Here is a 17,539-nt window from a genome sequence, read left to right on the forward strand (position 1 = left end):
AAACCCCAAAAACAAGAAACATGTCCTACTAACAAACTTTTATATATTCATCCACCCATAAACCTTGCATTTTCATCCTTTATTATATACGTTCAATTTATTAATGTAACATCTGAGTATCTCGTAAATTAAATCGTGCAACACACAATCCAACTCCACACTCCCTCCCACATACTAGTAAGATACCTGAAATAACCAACCACATAAAAGAAAAGAATTAACCTCAAATACAAAAGTTAATGTAGCTTATATATCAAATAATAATTATATTGTAATGTACGCATTACAATAACATATGTATACCGTGCATTAAGTTATATTCCACATTAATAATGCCTGGGTACTTAAAATGTTAATCATACATAGTACATAACTGCATAATTATACATAACAATCTCCCAGTACAAGCATATAAGCAAGCACATACATAACAATCGGACTATAACACATACAGTGTCAACGGACATAAACCAACTAACAACATGATCAATAAAGAGATAAATGAACTCAGGATGAAAATAGACAACATTAAAGAGGAAGGGACCCAGGATATGGAAAACCTCCGAAAAAAGAACAAAACAGAATTGCAAAACAAAATGGAAGGCCAATCCAGCAGAAATGAACAAACAGAAGACAGAATCTCAGAACTCGAAGATGAAATGGTAATTAAAGGAAAAACCAAAGAACTATTAGTTAAACAACTCAAGACCTGTGAAAGAAAATGCAGGAACCCAGCGACTCCATCAAAAGACCAAACCTGAGAATCATGGGCATGGAAGAAGGAGAAGAGGTGAAAGCAAAGGGAATGTGTAATATATTTAACAAAATAATAACAGAAAATTTCCCAAATCTAGAGAAAGATATTCCCATACAGATGCAAGAGGCCTCCAGGACACCAAACAGACCAGATCAAAATAGAACTACTACACGACATATCATCATTAAAACAACAAGTTCAGAAACTAAGGAAAGAATATTGAAGGCTGTAAGAGAGAAAAAACAAGTAACATACAAAGGTAAACCCATCAAAATCACAGCAGACTTCTCAACAGAAACATTAAAAGCAAGAAGAGCATGGGGTGAGATCTTCCGGGCACTGAATGAAAATAACTTCAACCCCAGGATACTCTACCCAGCAAAACTATCATTCAAAATAGATGGAGCAATAAAAGTCTTCCATGATAAGCAGAAACTAAAACAATATGTGACCACAAAGCCATCACTACAAAAAATTCTTCAAGGGATTCTGCACACAGAAAGTGAAACCCAACATAACCATGAAAAGACAGGCAGCACCAAACCATCAGAAAAGAAAAAGCAAGACAGTAGAGAGTAACCTCAACTTAGGTACACACAATCAAACCTTCAAACAACTAAGACAACTAAATGACAGGAATCACCACAAACCTATCGGTACTAACGTTTAATGTTAACGGACTTAATTCACCCATCAAAAGGCACCACTTGTCGAAATAGATTAAAAAGGAAGATCCAACAATTTGTTGCTCACAGGAGACCCATCTCACCGACAGAAATAAGCACAGGCTTAGGATAAAAGGCTGGAAGAAGATTTACCAAGCCAATGGCCCCCCAAAACAGGCAGGAGTAGCAATACTTATCTCTGACAAAGTAGACTTCAAATCTGCATTGATCAAACGAGATAAAGAAGGACATTCCATACTAATAAAAGGGAAAATTGACCAAAAGGAAATAACAATTATCAACCTATATGCACCCCAATGTCAACGCACCCAATTTCATCAAACATACCCTGAAGGACCTAAAAGCATATATAAACGCCAACACAGTGGTTGTGGGAGACTTTAACACCCCATTATCATCAATAGATAGGTCATCCAAACAAAAAAATCAATAAATCCAAGATCTAAAATATGCAATAGATCAAATGGACCTAGTTGTTGTCTACAGAACATATCATCCAACTTCTACACAATATACATTCTTCTCAGCAGCCCATAGAACCTTCTCCAAAATAGATCATATCCTAGGGCACAAAGCAAGCCTCAGCAAATATAAGAAAATAGAAATTATACCATGCATTCTATCTGATCACAATGCAATAAAACTAGAACTCAACAACAAAAGTAAAGACAAAAAACATGCAAACAGCTGGAAACTGAGTAACTCATTGATTAATGAACAATGGGTCATTGATGAAATAAAAGAGAAAATTAAAAAGTTCCTGGAAGTCAATGAAAATGAAAACACAACCTACTGGAACCTATGGGACACAGCTAAGGCAGTCCTGAGAGGAAAGTTTATAGCCATGAGTGCATATATTAAAAAGACTGAAAGATCCCAAATCAATGACCTAATGATACATCTCAAACTCCTAGAAAAACAAGAACAAGCAAATCCCAAAACAAATAGGAGAGAAATAATAAAAATAAGAGCTGAAATCAATGAAATAGAAAACAAAAAAACCATACAAAGAATTAATGAAACAAAAAGTTGGTTCTTTGAAAAAATAAACAAGATTGACAGACCCCTGGCAAACCTGACTAAAATGGGGAGAGAAAAAACCCAAATTATTAGAACCAGGAATACAAAAGGGGAGATAACAACAAACACCATGGAAGTCCAGGAAATCATCAGAGACTACTTTGAGAACCTATATTCAAATAAATTCGAAAATCTTAAAGAAATGGACAGATTTCTAGATATATATGATCATCTAAAACTGAACCAAGAGGAAATTATTCACCTGAATAGATCTATAACACAAAATGAAATTGAAGCAAGAACATTTCTCAAGATTGAGAAATGTTCAAACATAAGGTTGGGGGGAGGGAATATAAGAGGCGCTCAAACTACTTTTGCTGAAAAGCATGGACTCCTTACTCAGGCCCACAAATTAACTAAAAACAGGTGAGGCTTGGCATCCCTGCCTCCATTTTGTGTCTGTCTTTGCTCTAAGCCATGCTCTTTGCAGTCACTTTGCAATCACCTTGGATTCCAGGAAAGACAGACGATAACATTTTCATGACAAGGGACAGAAACTGCAGCCAACAGTAGACCTTCCTTTGGATGGACCGCCTGCCTGCCTCCAGATAACGACTTCGGAACCTCTCCCAGAGTAAGCACCGAGATAATGGTCAACAGATCACACCTGTGACTGAGACTGTTTAACGATGGATACCTTTGTCCCCTGCCCTCAGTTCTTTTGTCTTCTAACCTATAGCTCACATCTGTATCCCGAAGATGGCTGAAGATGAGCTGGGTGCTACTCTGACACTTCCCAGGGCATGTCCCGACTCGTGTAATAAACCTCCTTTCTCTGCCTTCACCTTGCCTCTTTATGTGGTGTTTAGGGGCAGGTGGCCAGACCTGGCACATGGAGTCTCAGGAGCTTGGGCCTTGGGTCCAAAACTCTGGTTTCCGTGTGAAGTAGGGACCTATTTTATTTGATGTGGCAAAGAATATCCAACTGGCCTATCACACTTATTAAATATTTTATACTTGTCCTTTTCATGTCACCTCAAAGTGTGGGGGGCCATATTGGTCCTAGATCCTGCAGAGATATTCACCTATCATTGGGTGGGGTCACTGTCACCTTGCATGGGCTATTCGGGAAGCTTGCTGCCAGGTGGAGTGAGTCCTCCTCTCTCATTCTTTAGTTCTGGTGTGCTCATGTAGTCATGTGCCTCATGATGACATTTCAGTCAACAACAATACCTGGACAGCTGTGGCCCCAGGAGGTTACAGTAGAGCCCAGTGTGTAGCAGACTGGTCATCTGGGTTTGTGTAAGTCCACTCTATGATAAGATGATGAAATCCCCTAGTGACAGACATCTCAGGACATATTCCCATTTCAGGTGACACATGTCCGTACATAGTTCTGATAACAACACAAAAAATACATATTTTCAGATTATCGTGTTACACCTGGTCTTGCAGACACAAAAGAAAAGTCTGATGAGAAGTGCTCTCTCTGACTTTTAGATTAACTGTGGACACTTGACGTTTTTACGGTGTGGCCTCTGTCCACATCTGATCGTCTCCATGTATTGTGATGTCCTGTGTGTCCTTTCTGTAACCCTCTCCTCAAGGCTTTTGCACATTTCTATGGAAGTGGTCCCAGGAATCTTGGGCCATAGTAAATTGCATATCTTCTTCTGCTGCCTTATCAGAGAGGCCACTGCTCTGCAGGAAGTCAGAGCAACCTTTTTAAACACTTGTCTCAGTTGCAACTGTGTTTGCATAGACTCCTCTGTGGACAGGAAGATGGTGCAGGAAGCAAGAGTTTAGTTCCTTTCTTTGGGAGATCTGTATTTTTGTATTTCCTTCACTCCCTTAGACTACAAGAAAATGCTTTTAGCCTCATTCTCTTTGTTTCAGTTCCTGGTCACCCTTCAGAGGCAGCAGAGCTGTGACTTTCATTCTCTGACCCCCACCAGGTCTCCAGATACCAGGCAGAATCTACTTTTTAAGAGGGTCCTAAGCTCATGGGTGAACCTGTCTTGGCTGTCTCCTGCCGCTGTAGCTGTGATCACAGCTTGGGTGGCTTAAAACAACACAAATCTATCCTCTTCCAGGTCATGATATCAGAAGCATGAACTAAGCCAGGCGTGGTGGTACTTGCCTGTAATCCCAGCACTCAGGAGACTGAGGTAGTAGGATCGTGAATTCAAGGCCATTCCTGGATTACACAGCAGGCCCTGTCTCAACAAAACCAAAAAGAAGTCAGTGTCGCTGTGCATGTGAGTAAGGTTGCCAGCACTGTAACAAATACTTGAAAAAATCAACCCGGTGAATAAAGGCTTATTTGTGCTCACAGTTTAGGGGTTCCAGTCAGTGATTTGTTGCCTTGGGGCATTTGGCAAGGCGGCATATCACAGGACAGAACAAGACCACGAAGTTCACACGTCAGGAAGTGAAAGAGAAGAGGAAAAGACCAAACCTTCACTGCTTCACACATCCTGAGTGTCCTGGTACAAAGCACGTGGCTTATTTTTAATGGTGCTAGTCCTCTGGCAGCTGCCTCCTCTGCCTCTGCAGCTTCACTCCAGACACTGACTGACTCTAGCCAAACTGCAAGTTTTCCAAATCTTTATGCTCTGCCTGTTTTTCCCAATTCACACTGAAAACCTAGCAAAAAGCACCCAACCCTACACACGCCATTGCCTGAGTGCTGGTCTGCCTTGACATTTCCTCCAGCAGATAAACTCATCCTTGACCTTTAAGCTAGCCTCCCACAAAGTCTCAGGGCATGGACAAAATATGGGCACATTTTCCCTGGACTGCACATGGTCTTCAGTCCAGGCTCGGCAGGGTCCTCATTTCCATCTGACACCTCACGAGCACTGCCTTTCCTGTCTGCGTTTCTACCAGCACTCTGGTTTTGCAAGCTTCACCACAATCACCCCTTGGCTCCACTTACATGCGAGGCTTTCTCTCCTCTCTTCTTCTAGAAATGCCAAAGGTCTTCCTGCATTGTAAGCTTTGAAAGAAGTTTGAAAGCTGTCAGAATCAAAATGGAGTCATGCATCAACCCTAACCAGAAAAAGGAAACAAAGCCATGTAGTTATGAAGGAAGGGTGTTACCCATGGTCACCTGATGGAAGCCATCACAGAGGGCTATGCAGAACCACAGCCTTGCAGAAGCCACTGCAATCCCATACAAACAGTAGCTCTACAAGGACATCCGCCCAGACACTAAGCATTCCATCTGGATGGCCACCAAGGATTGCTGTTTCTCAATCACTGATGTAACCCTCCATTTTTAGCTTTAAAAACTTTGCCTTGCTGAGCACCAGTAGTTCACCCTTGTCATCCTAGCTACTTGGGGAGGCTGAAATTGGGAGGATCATGATTCAAGGCCAACCCAGGCAAATAGTTTGCAAAACTCCATCTCCAAAAATAGCCAGAGCAAAATGGACTAGAGGTGTGGCTCAAGCAGTAGAGCACCTGCTTTGCAAGTGTGAAGCCCTGAGTTCAAACCCCAGTACCACCAAAATCAAACAAACAAAAACTTTACCCAGTGGCCCACACCTGTAATTCCAGCTATTTGGGAGGCAGGGATCTGGGTTGAAGTTTGAGTCAAGTCCAGGGAAAAAATTAGCCAGACATTTTAACAAAAAAGCTGGGAATGGTTGCACACACGTGTGTCAAATCCCAGCTACATGGGAAGCTTAAATAGGAGGATCATGGCCCAGACTGGCCAAGACAAAAAACTTGAGACCCGATCTAAAAAAATAACTAAAGCAGAAAGGGCTGAGGGCATGACTCAAGTGGTAGAGTACCTGCTTAGCAAGAGTGAGGTCCTGAGTTCAAGTCCCAGTACCACAAACAAACAAACAAAACCCTGACCCTTTTCTCAACTCCTTTGACTACACACCTGGTTATCATGGCCCATGTGTTCCCGTGGCGATGCTCTGCTGTTCCCACAGCAATGCTAGTCCCCAGTAAACATCTCCTTTGGAGACTCTCTGATTGTTTTTTATTTAGGTTGACACAGGAGTAGTGACAGCAATGGCCCCACTTCTCAGAACAAAGTTCCTGGTTTTCACTGAAACAAATCATTGCTTGGTTTGGCTCATGGTTTTGGTGGTTCCATCCCACCATCAACAGGACACATTGTTGTTGGCCTGTGGCGGGTCAGCACATCATGGCAGGAGTGTGTGGAGGAGCAAAACTCATGACACAGAAGTAAAAGAGAAGAGGAAAGCCCAGGGTGCCATGTTCCCCTCAAGGTACCACTGTAACCTAAAGACCTCCAACTAGACTCCACCTCTCAAAGGTTCCAGCTCCTCCCGATAGCATCATGCTGGGCACCAGGCTTTAACACATGAACTTTTAGGGGAAACTTGTCCAAACTGAAAACAGGGGATGGAGGTATGACTTATGTGGTAAAGCACCTGCCTAGAAAGCACAGAGCCCTGAATTCAGACCCCAGTACCACAAAAAAAAAAACCAAAAAAAAAACCCAGCAGTATGCTAAGGCCAAGGTGTCAGAAGAGCCAGTTCTTCTAGAGGTTCTAGAGGGATCCATTTCCTTGTCTCTTTCAACCTCTACAGAAAGTGTACCTTGTGTCCTGGGTTCCAGAAGGACAATGGAGGAATCTATGAGCCCATCTGACCACAAGACTACAAAACAAAGACTTCTACGTGAAGGAGTGAGGAAGATGTCAGTCCGTAGCTTGTTCATGCTATATGAGTGAGGGCCTCCAACTGCTTCCTCCAATTCATTTCTTTGTGAGTGCCACCAGGTCCCTAGAACTGCAGGCTTTTCTCCTGCTACTCTATATTGACTGGGAGATTACAGTTGGAGTACTGCTTCTCCAATATTTTCTGTCCACAGGATGGGACCATAATAGGCTGGGATGTCCACCTGCTCCGGGCCCTGTGGGTGGGGCTCTTAGAGATCCAACAAAAGCAGGAATTCCCCCCAAAGTCAGCTCCCAGGACCCCAGTCTGGAGTGCCCCAATGAAGGAAGGTTACATTCTCCTCGTCCTTCCCCTTTCCAAGTTCGCACTGTCAGGAGGAAAACACTGGTAAGAATTCACTGTTTGGATTGAAACCCTTTCAATCTGTCTGAGGACCCTTGGGCCTTGATCCCAGGCTACTCTGTCTTTTGTGAGATGGCTTCAGTGACCAGCGATGATGCCAGACCTGGCCTCCACTAGCCTGGTGAGCATTGGACTTGCTCTTCCATCAGATGTCAGGCAACTGGTGGGCTGTGTTCAGGGAGCTAGGAAGGAGCTCAGTGGTGGGGTGCTTGCCTAGTGTTCACCGAGCCTTCAGTTCCATCACCAGCACTGAAAAAAAAATTTTTTAAAAAGGAACTGTGTTTGTTCAACTGTGCCAACTGTCGAGGAAATGTGCCTTCAAAAGGAACCCAGGCCACAAGGAGCCACTGCTCAGGCTCTGTTCCCTTCTTAACCACCAGGGCCTTCCTGTCTTTGGCCCTCAAGGAGAAGATTTGGGTCTTAAGGAGGACCTCATGTTTTTATTCTCTTTGGGGTGCAATTTTGTATCTATGCTAAAGCCACAAAAGGCTTACCACTCTTTCTTTTAGTTGTTTGTTTGTTCAGTTGGTTGACTTTGTTTTGCGGTGATGGGTTGGAATCCAGGCCTTGTGTGTTAGGTGAGCCAAGGAGTCCCTCCCCCAGAGGAGGGAGAGCAGCGGGAGTGCAGGTCTCTATGTGGAGATGGCTCTGTTGGGCCTGGTGGTCTGGCTCACCCAGTGCCCCACTGACCACCACTATGGAGCCTTCTGCAAGGGGTGACTTGCAGGCCACTCATCCTCTTCAACTGGCTTGGAGGCTACACATCAGTTTCCCCTACCTCTGCATCATGGCTTCCATAACTTTTGCAAGTTCATATTAGGTCCACTGAAGGCCCTCCCCTGTCTGATTGGCATCCCCTTCCCCAGACTCACTGCATCAGAGAACCCAAGCATGAGGACTGGGAGAGGGACCCTGGACACCTGCCTGGCAGAAGCACAGGTGTGGGGCATGATGACTCAGACACACTGTTGTGTAGCCTTACAAGAAGAACATAGTGGGGACCCCGCCCAGCAAGTGCACCCTCCTAGGTGAGCCAGTCTGAATTTGAATTGTCCATGGAAATCCCCAGAGGGAGCGGCATCATTGGAAGTGGAAAATGACCCGAGCAAGGGACCTCTTGCTTTGCAGTGCTGACAAAGTGCCTCCATATGTGAAGGAATGGACAGAAAGAAACTCAGCTCCGTGGCTGCTCGGAGCGAGGCTGAGGGTCTGTGCTCTGCTCCTGCAGAACAGTGGCTTTCTGGTGTGTACCACGGCATCAGGAAAGCTCTGGGGAGGGAATGGCCTGAGAGAGGGCGCAGAGTCACGGACAGCCATGGGGACAACCCCAAAGGAGAGCCCTGGTTGTCAGGATGGCAGGTCATCCACAATTGTGGGGAATGGGAGATTTTAATGGGGGCTGCCGAATGCTTTTCCTGTGGGGCAGGACGCTGAGCTGAGACTGCCTTGCCTGCCTTCCAAGTTGTCCACAAGTCCACAGTCCCATCCTGCAATTCTCCCAAAGGGTAAGGCAAGATGTGTTTTCAGAGCAAGTAATAGAATACAAGAAAATTCTTTCAAGTTTAAAACGAACCTCAAATGGTTCCCAGACAATACTGGGGTTACCGGCTGAGCAAATCCCTTATACCATATTAAGGTACAAGAGAACAATAAAAACAGCAGATTAATTTCACAAGCTATCTTTAATTTCTCTCTCATTAAGTCTGGAAGCCACAGTGTAGCCATTCAGCTCCTGCTTTGATCTTATGAGCAGATAGACAAAATCGAGTTCAAGCTCACTAAAAGCTGGATGATGCAGAAGGAAAGTGTTGAGCTTGTTTTAAATTCTACATGAAATACACTCAAGTGCCTAGCAAGCATGAGGCCCTGAGTTCAAACCCCAGTGCAGCCAAAAAACAAAAAACAAAAAAACCAAAAAAGACATTCGGACCTGGGAAAGCCTTTCAGGAGATTATCATATCATATAAGCGTAATAGTGTAATGTGAAGTTCAAATGGGGTCTCCCTGCCACATCCTTTAGGGCAACTGTTCAGATACCATCTAGGTACATGTGTATAAATTCTGCCCACTCAAATTCATTAAGCCTTGCCAGGATCGTGGTGCGCTATCACAATTTCTGCATTTTGTGGAATAACTTTAAGCCTGCAGCAAAATTTGATTCCCTTTCTCACACCCCTTTCCTTCCACTTGAAGTGCAGCCTGGCACTGAGAAGAGACACAATTCCTGCTTTCCTCAGAGGGCCTGATTCTCTCTGGTAGAAGTGCAAGTCCTGGTTCCTGTCCTCCCTTCTCATTTTAGTTATGTTGTGTGGAGAGGCCACAGAAAAGTCTGGGCAGGTAGGGAGCTAGGGTATATGCTATGGCAAGAGTGACAGATGCCATCTGCACATACCTGGAAGATTAGCTGTGGTGTGTGAGCCTTACTTTTGGTGTGGCTTCCCGAAATTCCCCTCATCAAACAGACCAAAACTAAATGAGTTGAATCTGGTGATGGTTCTCAGATGTTCCAAGACTAAGCAAGTGACCTGCAGAAACTGTAATGGGACCTTTCTCCATGGCCACTTGAATTTCGCAGTTCATCTTTTTAAAAGTTTTGTGGGTTATGTTATCCACTGCTTCTTATAAACTGTCTTAAGTACATGCAACAAAAATCTAGCCGTTTTCTTGACTCTGGTTAGACCACAAAGGTAATTCAGAACACTTAAATTTTTATCAGGTATGAAGTAAATTCCCCACTAACTTCACCATCTGAGACATTTCTGAAGTCTTCATTTACTTCTCCTCCTTGATAAAAATGATATTTAGTTTGGTCCACAAATAATCACTTAGAATAATAATTATAAACTCCTATGGCATATTAGAATTTTGAGGTGGCTGAAAAATCAGGAAGTCTGTGGTGTTCAGAGGGTAAAGGACATGTTTTGACTTGGTAGCTTCATCTGAAAGACATAGTGGATGTGTTACTTTTCAACATTTAATGAGCATGTGCTATTTCTATGTCAAAAAAATGCAGGTATGGGCTTATTTTGTCAAAGAAAGCACAGCAGTTGCACCATGCTTTGCAAAAGCCATCAGTATTTGGGAATGGTTCTGATGAAGAGGAGGTAAAGAAACCTCCTAAGTGCTATTTCTGCATCGTTGGACACAGAACATTTTAGAATTGAAAAAAACAACAACAAAGGCCTTGGGCTGGGGTTGTGGCTCAAGTAGTAGAGCACCTGCCTCGCAAGCACAAAGCCCCGAGTTCAAACCCCATCACCCCCCAAAAAAAAGCAGTGTGGTTAAACAGGGCCCCTGTGGTGAAACTTGCAAAAATCTTCTCAGAGTCACCCTAAGTGAAAAGGAACTTGAAAGTCTTTAGTGTAGCTCAGAGAGAGAGGCAAATGAGTATTTCCTCACAAAAGTTACCAGATCCTAGAAATTGAGGTGTCTTTCACAGTAAGATTTTTCTGCAGCAATTCCCTTTGTTGTTTGTTGGTAACTTTAATATGAAGATCAGTTAAAGGTACAAGTTTTTAAGGACTCTCAAAGAAAGATTTCAAGCTGCCGTTCTGGTGACAACTGATCTCATACATCAATTTATACTGTATGCTAAGTTACTGTACTGTGTTCTGTCTTAATGTCTGTGGGAAATGGACAATAAAATCTGTTTTTAGCATAACATTCATATATAAAATAATTTATGTCTTTTTGATAGTCAGGTCTTAAGGTTACAGTAAGTTAGCTTCAGTGATGGGAATTTGTTTGACTCTCTAGATCATTTCCAATTAAAATTTAATCATCACATATGTTGCTGAACCTAAGTTTATTTACTTTGTCTTCTTATTACAGGGGAAAAAAAGACATTTGGGTCTGTGAATAAACACACTCATGAAAAGGTCAATGTCACACTCAGTTTCTCAAAATTAAAATTTTTCTTTACCTTTTGAGTGATTTACCTAAATGACAAAGATTTTGTGTTTTACCAAAATAATTTCCTGTGCTTCAGGTTGTCTTTTAAAACACTGAACATTTCTTACTTCTCAAAATCTCATTCTCACTGTTTTTGACTTTGTATAACTTTGGGATTTTCCTGAAGGTCACTAGAATGTGCTAAAAGATTTGCTTCACAGCTTGTAGAATGGGGAGATATTAGTCTAATAAGGCCTCTTCTCTATGTTAATTCATATAGGAAGCACTGTCCAATAGTAAGTGGCACTAAACCTTCTTTAAGTGATATTTGAATGGCCATATTATTAATGACGGTCCCAGACATCTTTGAAACTCTCAGAAATGGTTGTGACCTTGGATGTTATCATCAGTCACAATCCTAGTGATCTTAAAATGACCACATTTCCTTGTCAACTTCATCATTATTAGAGTGTCCTCCCTCTCATCACATTTTCAGCCAGGGCCATCTCAAGTCTGGCCACCCAGCTAGTTCTTGCTTTGAAGCTGCTATGACTCTCCAATTGCTTTGTTTTTAGGCTAAGATGATCCCCTCCAAAGCCTTTTTAAAGGTCCAAACCAAAGGTTCCTTATTAAAAGTTCCAGTAAAGAAGACTTAAAAGGAAGTTGACACCAGCACAATGTTAGTTCAGCTCTGCGTCACCTCTCTGTACTGTAGATTTGTGTGACCACAGTCCAGCCTCAGAGCTGCTTCTCCACCACCAAGACATCCCTGACAAGGTCCCCTTGTGGTCCCACCGTCATCCTCCCACCCAGGCACCTGCAAATGTCTCCCACCTTCCAGTGTAGCTGGGTGAAGTCACACACATAGACTCCTACAGCATGGGGCCTTTTCAACTGTAACTCTTCAGCATCAGGCCCCTGACATCCTCCCATGCTGGCAGGCACAGTTTGTGCTTTTCTGCTGCCCACTAGTGTCCCAGGAGGTGGAATGGCCACTGTGTGTTTAACATCTGCCTACTGAAGGATGTTTTGGTGTTGGCAGTGTTTGGCTCTTCCCGGGCCTCCCTGCATATTTCTTACAGAATTCCACTTCGATATGAGCAGTGTTTTAAGTATTTCCTCGCAGAAATTCTTCAGCAAGGCATTTTACTGTACTTTTTAAAGGAGGCAAAAATCTTACTTCTGTCCTTTAAGGGTTCTTCTGTTGGGTCTGGGAACACAAGGACATCAGACCCATCCACATGAGGAAAGCACACAGACTTCTTTAACGCACCTTGTTCATGGCACAGGAGACCCAGAGGCGTGCAGGAGGAACACTCCAGAACTGAGCTGGGAGAAGGTGGTAAGTTAATTGTGAAAATGTGACAGGCCATGGGGCTGGGCTGGGACAACTAACTGGGTGCAGAAGTGACAGGAAGGTAAGAATCCCTCTAGCAATTTTTCATGTAGAGATATCCTTCTGCTCCCATGTCTTGGTGTTAATAAAAATGACATTTTGTTTCTGGTGTTAGGAGGACTTCTTCATTGCCTGCTTCTAAGGAGAAGGAAGGTCATGGTGGTCCTGCTGCACCTGCTGTCTTTCAAGGGCCTTTAGCTCAGAATAGCCACGATGCCAGAGCTGTGTATTTTGGAGGGGCAGGTCTCACCTCCAGTTTACACAACCTACCAGTTCACCGGGGTCAATTCATGGACTGGTTTGAGTGAGTGTACAAACCTCACCTGTTTTACTTCCTCTGTTTTTAATAAAATTCTCACAATGGTTTCTTCCATATGCAGTAAGAGTCAGTCAAACAATGAAATCATCTTTGCTTCAGCTATCAAACTTACATTAGAAAAGTCCAGTGGGAAGAAGATTCACCCTGACTTTTTAACCTTGCTGCAACTTTTCTCCCATCCAAGATTCCTTCTTTTATCATTTCCTTGCTGTTTTAAGAATTCCTGGTAGTGACTCTCTTAGTACAAGTCAGCTGACAACAAATTCCCTTCACTCCTTTTATTCCTGAGGACAATTTTATGGGGAATTCTGGACCCACACCTCTTTCCTTGCAGAGCGTGAAAATGCAGCATGGCTTCCCGAGCCTCCGTTGCTGGTCTTTCCTCTCACATGGGGCCTTTCTCTCTCACTCCTCACCATGCCAGTTTCTAGAAGCTGTGTGATGTGTCTCAGTGTGAATTTTTTTTTAAAAACTTTATCCTGTTTGGAGTTTCACATACTGCTTGAATCTGCAGGATTGTATCTTTTTCTAAATTTGGTTAACTTTTAACCATTAGTTCTTTTTCTCCTCAAAAACGCAAAGAATCTTTTCCTACACATTAGACCTCACTTTTTCTCAGAGCATGGTTTGACACCCATGTGTGCTCACAATTCATCCTCAATGTGTTCACCAGAGTGGTACCACTGTAGGCGTGGGCGTGGGCACGTGTGTGTGTGTGTGTGTGTGTGTGTGTGAGAGAGAGAGAGAGAGAGAGAGAGAGAGAGAGGGAGGCATGTGTATGTACGTGTGCTTGGGCTGGAACCCAGGGCTAGTACAAGCCACAGAACTGCACCCCAAAATCATCATAATCTTCTTTGTTGGGGACAGAATTATTAATAGAAGTGTGGCCAAGAAAACATCCTCTCTCCCATGGTAGTGCAAGGGCACAAAGTTCAATCAACCTGGCATCTTGCTGGATCCGTCTCCACCAGAGACTTCCTTCTTCCCCAGACACTGTGCTACCAAACCCAAAAATTCCAGACATCACAGCAGTACCAGGAGTCAAACCTGAAAGATTGAAGCAGAGAAGCTCCTCTGGCTTATGATAATTTTTTTAAATCCTGCTTCTCTGTCACTAGGAAAAGAAAAGACTTTGTCCTTCTTTCCTAGTTCAGGTCAGCTTCCCTCACCAGCTGTACATGGTGACATCATGCATGTGTCACCATGCACAGCTATTCCAGGGAGGAGAAGAGCAGATGCTGGCAGGTAAGTGGGTTCTCTAAAAGCTTAGCACCATCTCAGAAGCATCCTAGCTCTCCAGACCCCACCGCAGCCCCTCCTTTGACCAGTGATGTGTGCAGAGTCTGCAGTGAGTGCTTAGAGGAAGGGAGGGGCTCTTTCACCATCAGTGATTCTGTCTCAGCATGTCCTTCCCCATACACCCCCACTCCACTCCACTCCACACCTTGCCACACCTGTCACTCTGGGAGCCATTGGGTGACCCCTATGAGAGCCCTTGCCTCTGGCTTGGGATGCCCACAGGAGAAGCTGTGGCCTGCTGTGGTTTGAATATGGTTTGTTCCCCCTCAAATTCATGCTTAGCCTTTACTTCTTCAAATGCTTCTTTACTTGTGGACACAGTGGTGAGATTGTGCCCAGAGGACTCACGTGCCTCTGAATGGATCCTCATTCAAATTTGCAGTTGGCAGAATTGCTGGGCATCCATGCTCAGAGTCTCAATGAGGAGCTTAAGTTCACACCAGGAATCAGAGCTGAGGACAGCACATTCTGCGTGGCAACCTGCCACAGCCCTGCCAAGCAGAAGACAAGGGGAAGACTTAGGGCTCTGACCCCAACCCTAGAACCACATCCACAGCACAGGCACTGGCCCTGCACCAAAGCCCTCATTGGCATTGGCCGATTGCCAAGGCCAGGCCAGGGCACCTGTGCCATACCAACTCATCTGTGTTCTCCCAGGACTTTCTCAAATTCAGCACTGAGGGTGCTGTGTCCCAGAAAGCCCTCTATCCCAGGCAACCAGGAAAACAGTCCTTTTATTTCCTATGGCTGCTGTTTCAAAGTGTCAAAACCCAGGGCTTAAATCCAGGGGAGTCTATTCTCCCTGGATGACATCTGTCACTGGATTTAGGGCCACCTTATATCCAGGATGATTTTTATCTTATCCTTAATCTCAGCTGCAAAGACACTTCTCCAAATAAAGTCTCACTCACAGCTCTGGGAACAGCTTTTGGGGGGCCTTCATTAGCCCATCCTAGCTGATCAGCTCCCCCCCACACCACCACCACCACCAGGGGGAGGAACCAGGGCCGCTGGCTTCCCAGTAGTCAGTAGTCCCAGAGATAAAGGAAGAAGCTGGGAGGTTAAGGTAGGAGTAAGTAAGGAACAACTAAGTCCTGCCTTGCTAGGGGACATTTAAAGTCCGTTTTTCTTCCAGCAGTGAGAGGTAAGCCATGGTCTCCGCCCGGGCTCCGGGCTGCTTTCCACATTCTTGAGTGGCTGGCAGCCTGCCAACACGTGATGATTCATGCAGGGCTTCAGTGACTCAGTGGGCTTTGCGACCGGCAGACCTGTCTACAAAGGCAGAGAGCGCGGCAGGAATTCCTGCACATGCTCCGCTTCTGGCCCGAAAACTTTGGGCCAGAAGTCGGGGTTCGGGACGGGCTCCCCAACTTTTTCTCTGCCTAAGCCGCCCCAGCCTTTCGGCTCCCCTGGCCGGCACTGCACTCGCGCTTTGGAGCGATGGGCTCCAAGCTGCTGCTACTGCTTCTGCTGCTGCCCGCGGTGTCGGTGAGTGCTCTTCGCGGAGACATGGCGGGTGGCGGGACGGGGCAAGAACTCCAGAAACAAAATGCTGGCAGCCCAGCCTAAGGGCACCTGCCGGGGTCCCGCGACCCCACTTCCACATGGCTCGATCAGCCTCTTCCGCCCCCCACCCCCACCCCGCGCCCCACACCAGCGGCTCCGCCAGGACAGGGACGCGCGGCGCGGGCTCTCCGGAGGGTGCGGACTTCCTCCGCGCCCAGGGCTGCCCGCTGCCCGCAGGGATTGGTCTTGTAAGTCTGGGATTCTCTGCTACAAATGGACTTCACTGTTTCCTACACTGTGGCCACCCCGCAGAAACCAGATACATGTTGTTACACACTTTCCCAAATCACCTTGTCAGCCTCCCAGGATCTGTGCGCGAAAGCAGAGCACAGATCGCTACAGGACCCGCCCGCCTTAACCTCCAGTCATCATCACACCGTGTGAAAGTGTGATCGTCACCCGCAGGACCCTGGGTCTCCCTTCAACTCGGAACGAGCTCCGGCCACAGCTCTCCCCCGGACCAGCTGGTCCTCAGCGCCGGCATTTTCCTTCCTTGGAAGGGACGCATTTTCGGTGTCTAGCATTAAAATAACTGGCAGCCCCGACTTCCCGGGGTGACAAGGGCGTTCACGCACACACCTTCTAAGGCGCGGCCGCAGCTCCCGGCACCGCGTGGGGCTCTCTCTGCTCCAGGGCGAGCGTGCGCCGCGAACTCCACGTCACGCCGCACAACAGCGCGCATCACGGCGCAACACCGCGCGCTGCGCCCGATAGGCATTTGCCCATGTAAGCTCCCCCCCCACCCCACCCCCCACCCCTGCCTTCCGTTGATGTCATTTCCACAGGAGATTGCAAAAGAGCGAAGAAGCGCGAACAGGCGGGAGGAGATAACCACTGTCCTTTTTGTCAGTTCTAGGCTCAGTGAGAGAGAAGTTGCAGCTTTCTTGAAGGGTTTGTTCAGGGTTTTTTGTTGTTGTTTTCCGTACTGGAAACACTCAGGGTGTTGCGGGAATCTCAAGCTGAGTTACAGGACACTGAGGCAGTTTAGCAGGATGCAAAGTTTAATTTGCCAGCACAGACCCAGAAGACTCGTGTCCAAAGGCTGAGCCCTGAGAACAAAGGGGCCTCACCTTATAGACCCTTGCAAGCAGGTTACAAGAAGCAAAAAGCAAGGTCTGTCCATATATGGTTATATACAATTTTATTGGCCACTTTACCCTAGTGTTACATGACTTTTCTTCTCCCCTGTGCTACATGACCCTCTCCACGATCAGATTCCTCAGGTTTTATCTCTCTGCAATGCCATCCCTACCTCCCTGCTACTTTATCAGAACTCAGGCCTAGTCTGTTTTCTTCTGATCCTCTTCCCTGCTACAAGGGCCTACACCTTGAGTCACTCCACCAGCCCTTTTTTGTGAAAGGTATTATCCAGCTAAGGTGCGAACTATTTGCCAGGGCTGGTTTGGTACACTAGAGCCTCCTGATCTCTGCCTCCTGAGTAGCTAGGATTACAGGCCTGTGAGCCACAGGACACCTGCCTGGTTTTTTTTTGGTTTTTTTAAAAGGGGTTTTATGACTGGGGATGGAGCTCTGTTACC

At 45.4% G+C, this 17,539-nt stretch overlaps 1 protein-coding gene and 1 long non-coding RNA gene across 5 annotated transcripts in view; one reads left to right on the forward strand and one right to left on the reverse strand.

The window, feature by feature from the left end:
• LOC141415023 (uncharacterized) lies at window positions 1-16,681 on the reverse strand. The gene is made up of 3 exons (XR_012440048.1): window positions 16,581-16,681; window positions 5,402-14,926; window positions 1-4,679 (listed from the first exon to the last, which is right to left on the reverse strand). It is a non-coding gene; the product is annotated as an uncharacterized lncRNA (long non-coding RNA).
• The window catches only part of LOC109689761 (tumor necrosis factor receptor superfamily member 26-like), a 13,975-nt gene continuing 12,105 nt past the window's right edge, over window positions 15,670-17,539 (forward strand). The window contains exon 1 of one of the 4 annotated variants that reach the window (XM_074050993.1): window positions 15,670-15,923. In XM_074050993.1, coding sequence (XP_073907094.1) covers window positions 15,876-15,923 — 48 coding nt within the window. In that variant the 5' untranslated portion in view covers window positions 15,670-15,875. The remainder of the gene's footprint in view (window positions 15,924-17,539) is intronic. The other 3 variants (XM_074050996.1, XM_074050992.1, XM_074051001.1) reach the window with 3 other exon arrangements.

This window comes from Castor canadensis, chromosome 1 (genome assembly GCF_047511655.1).
Source record: "Castor canadensis chromosome 1, mCasCan1.hap1v2, whole genome shotgun sequence".
Classification (NCBI taxonomy): Eukaryota; Metazoa; Chordata; class Mammalia; order Rodentia; family Castoridae; genus Castor; species Castor canadensis.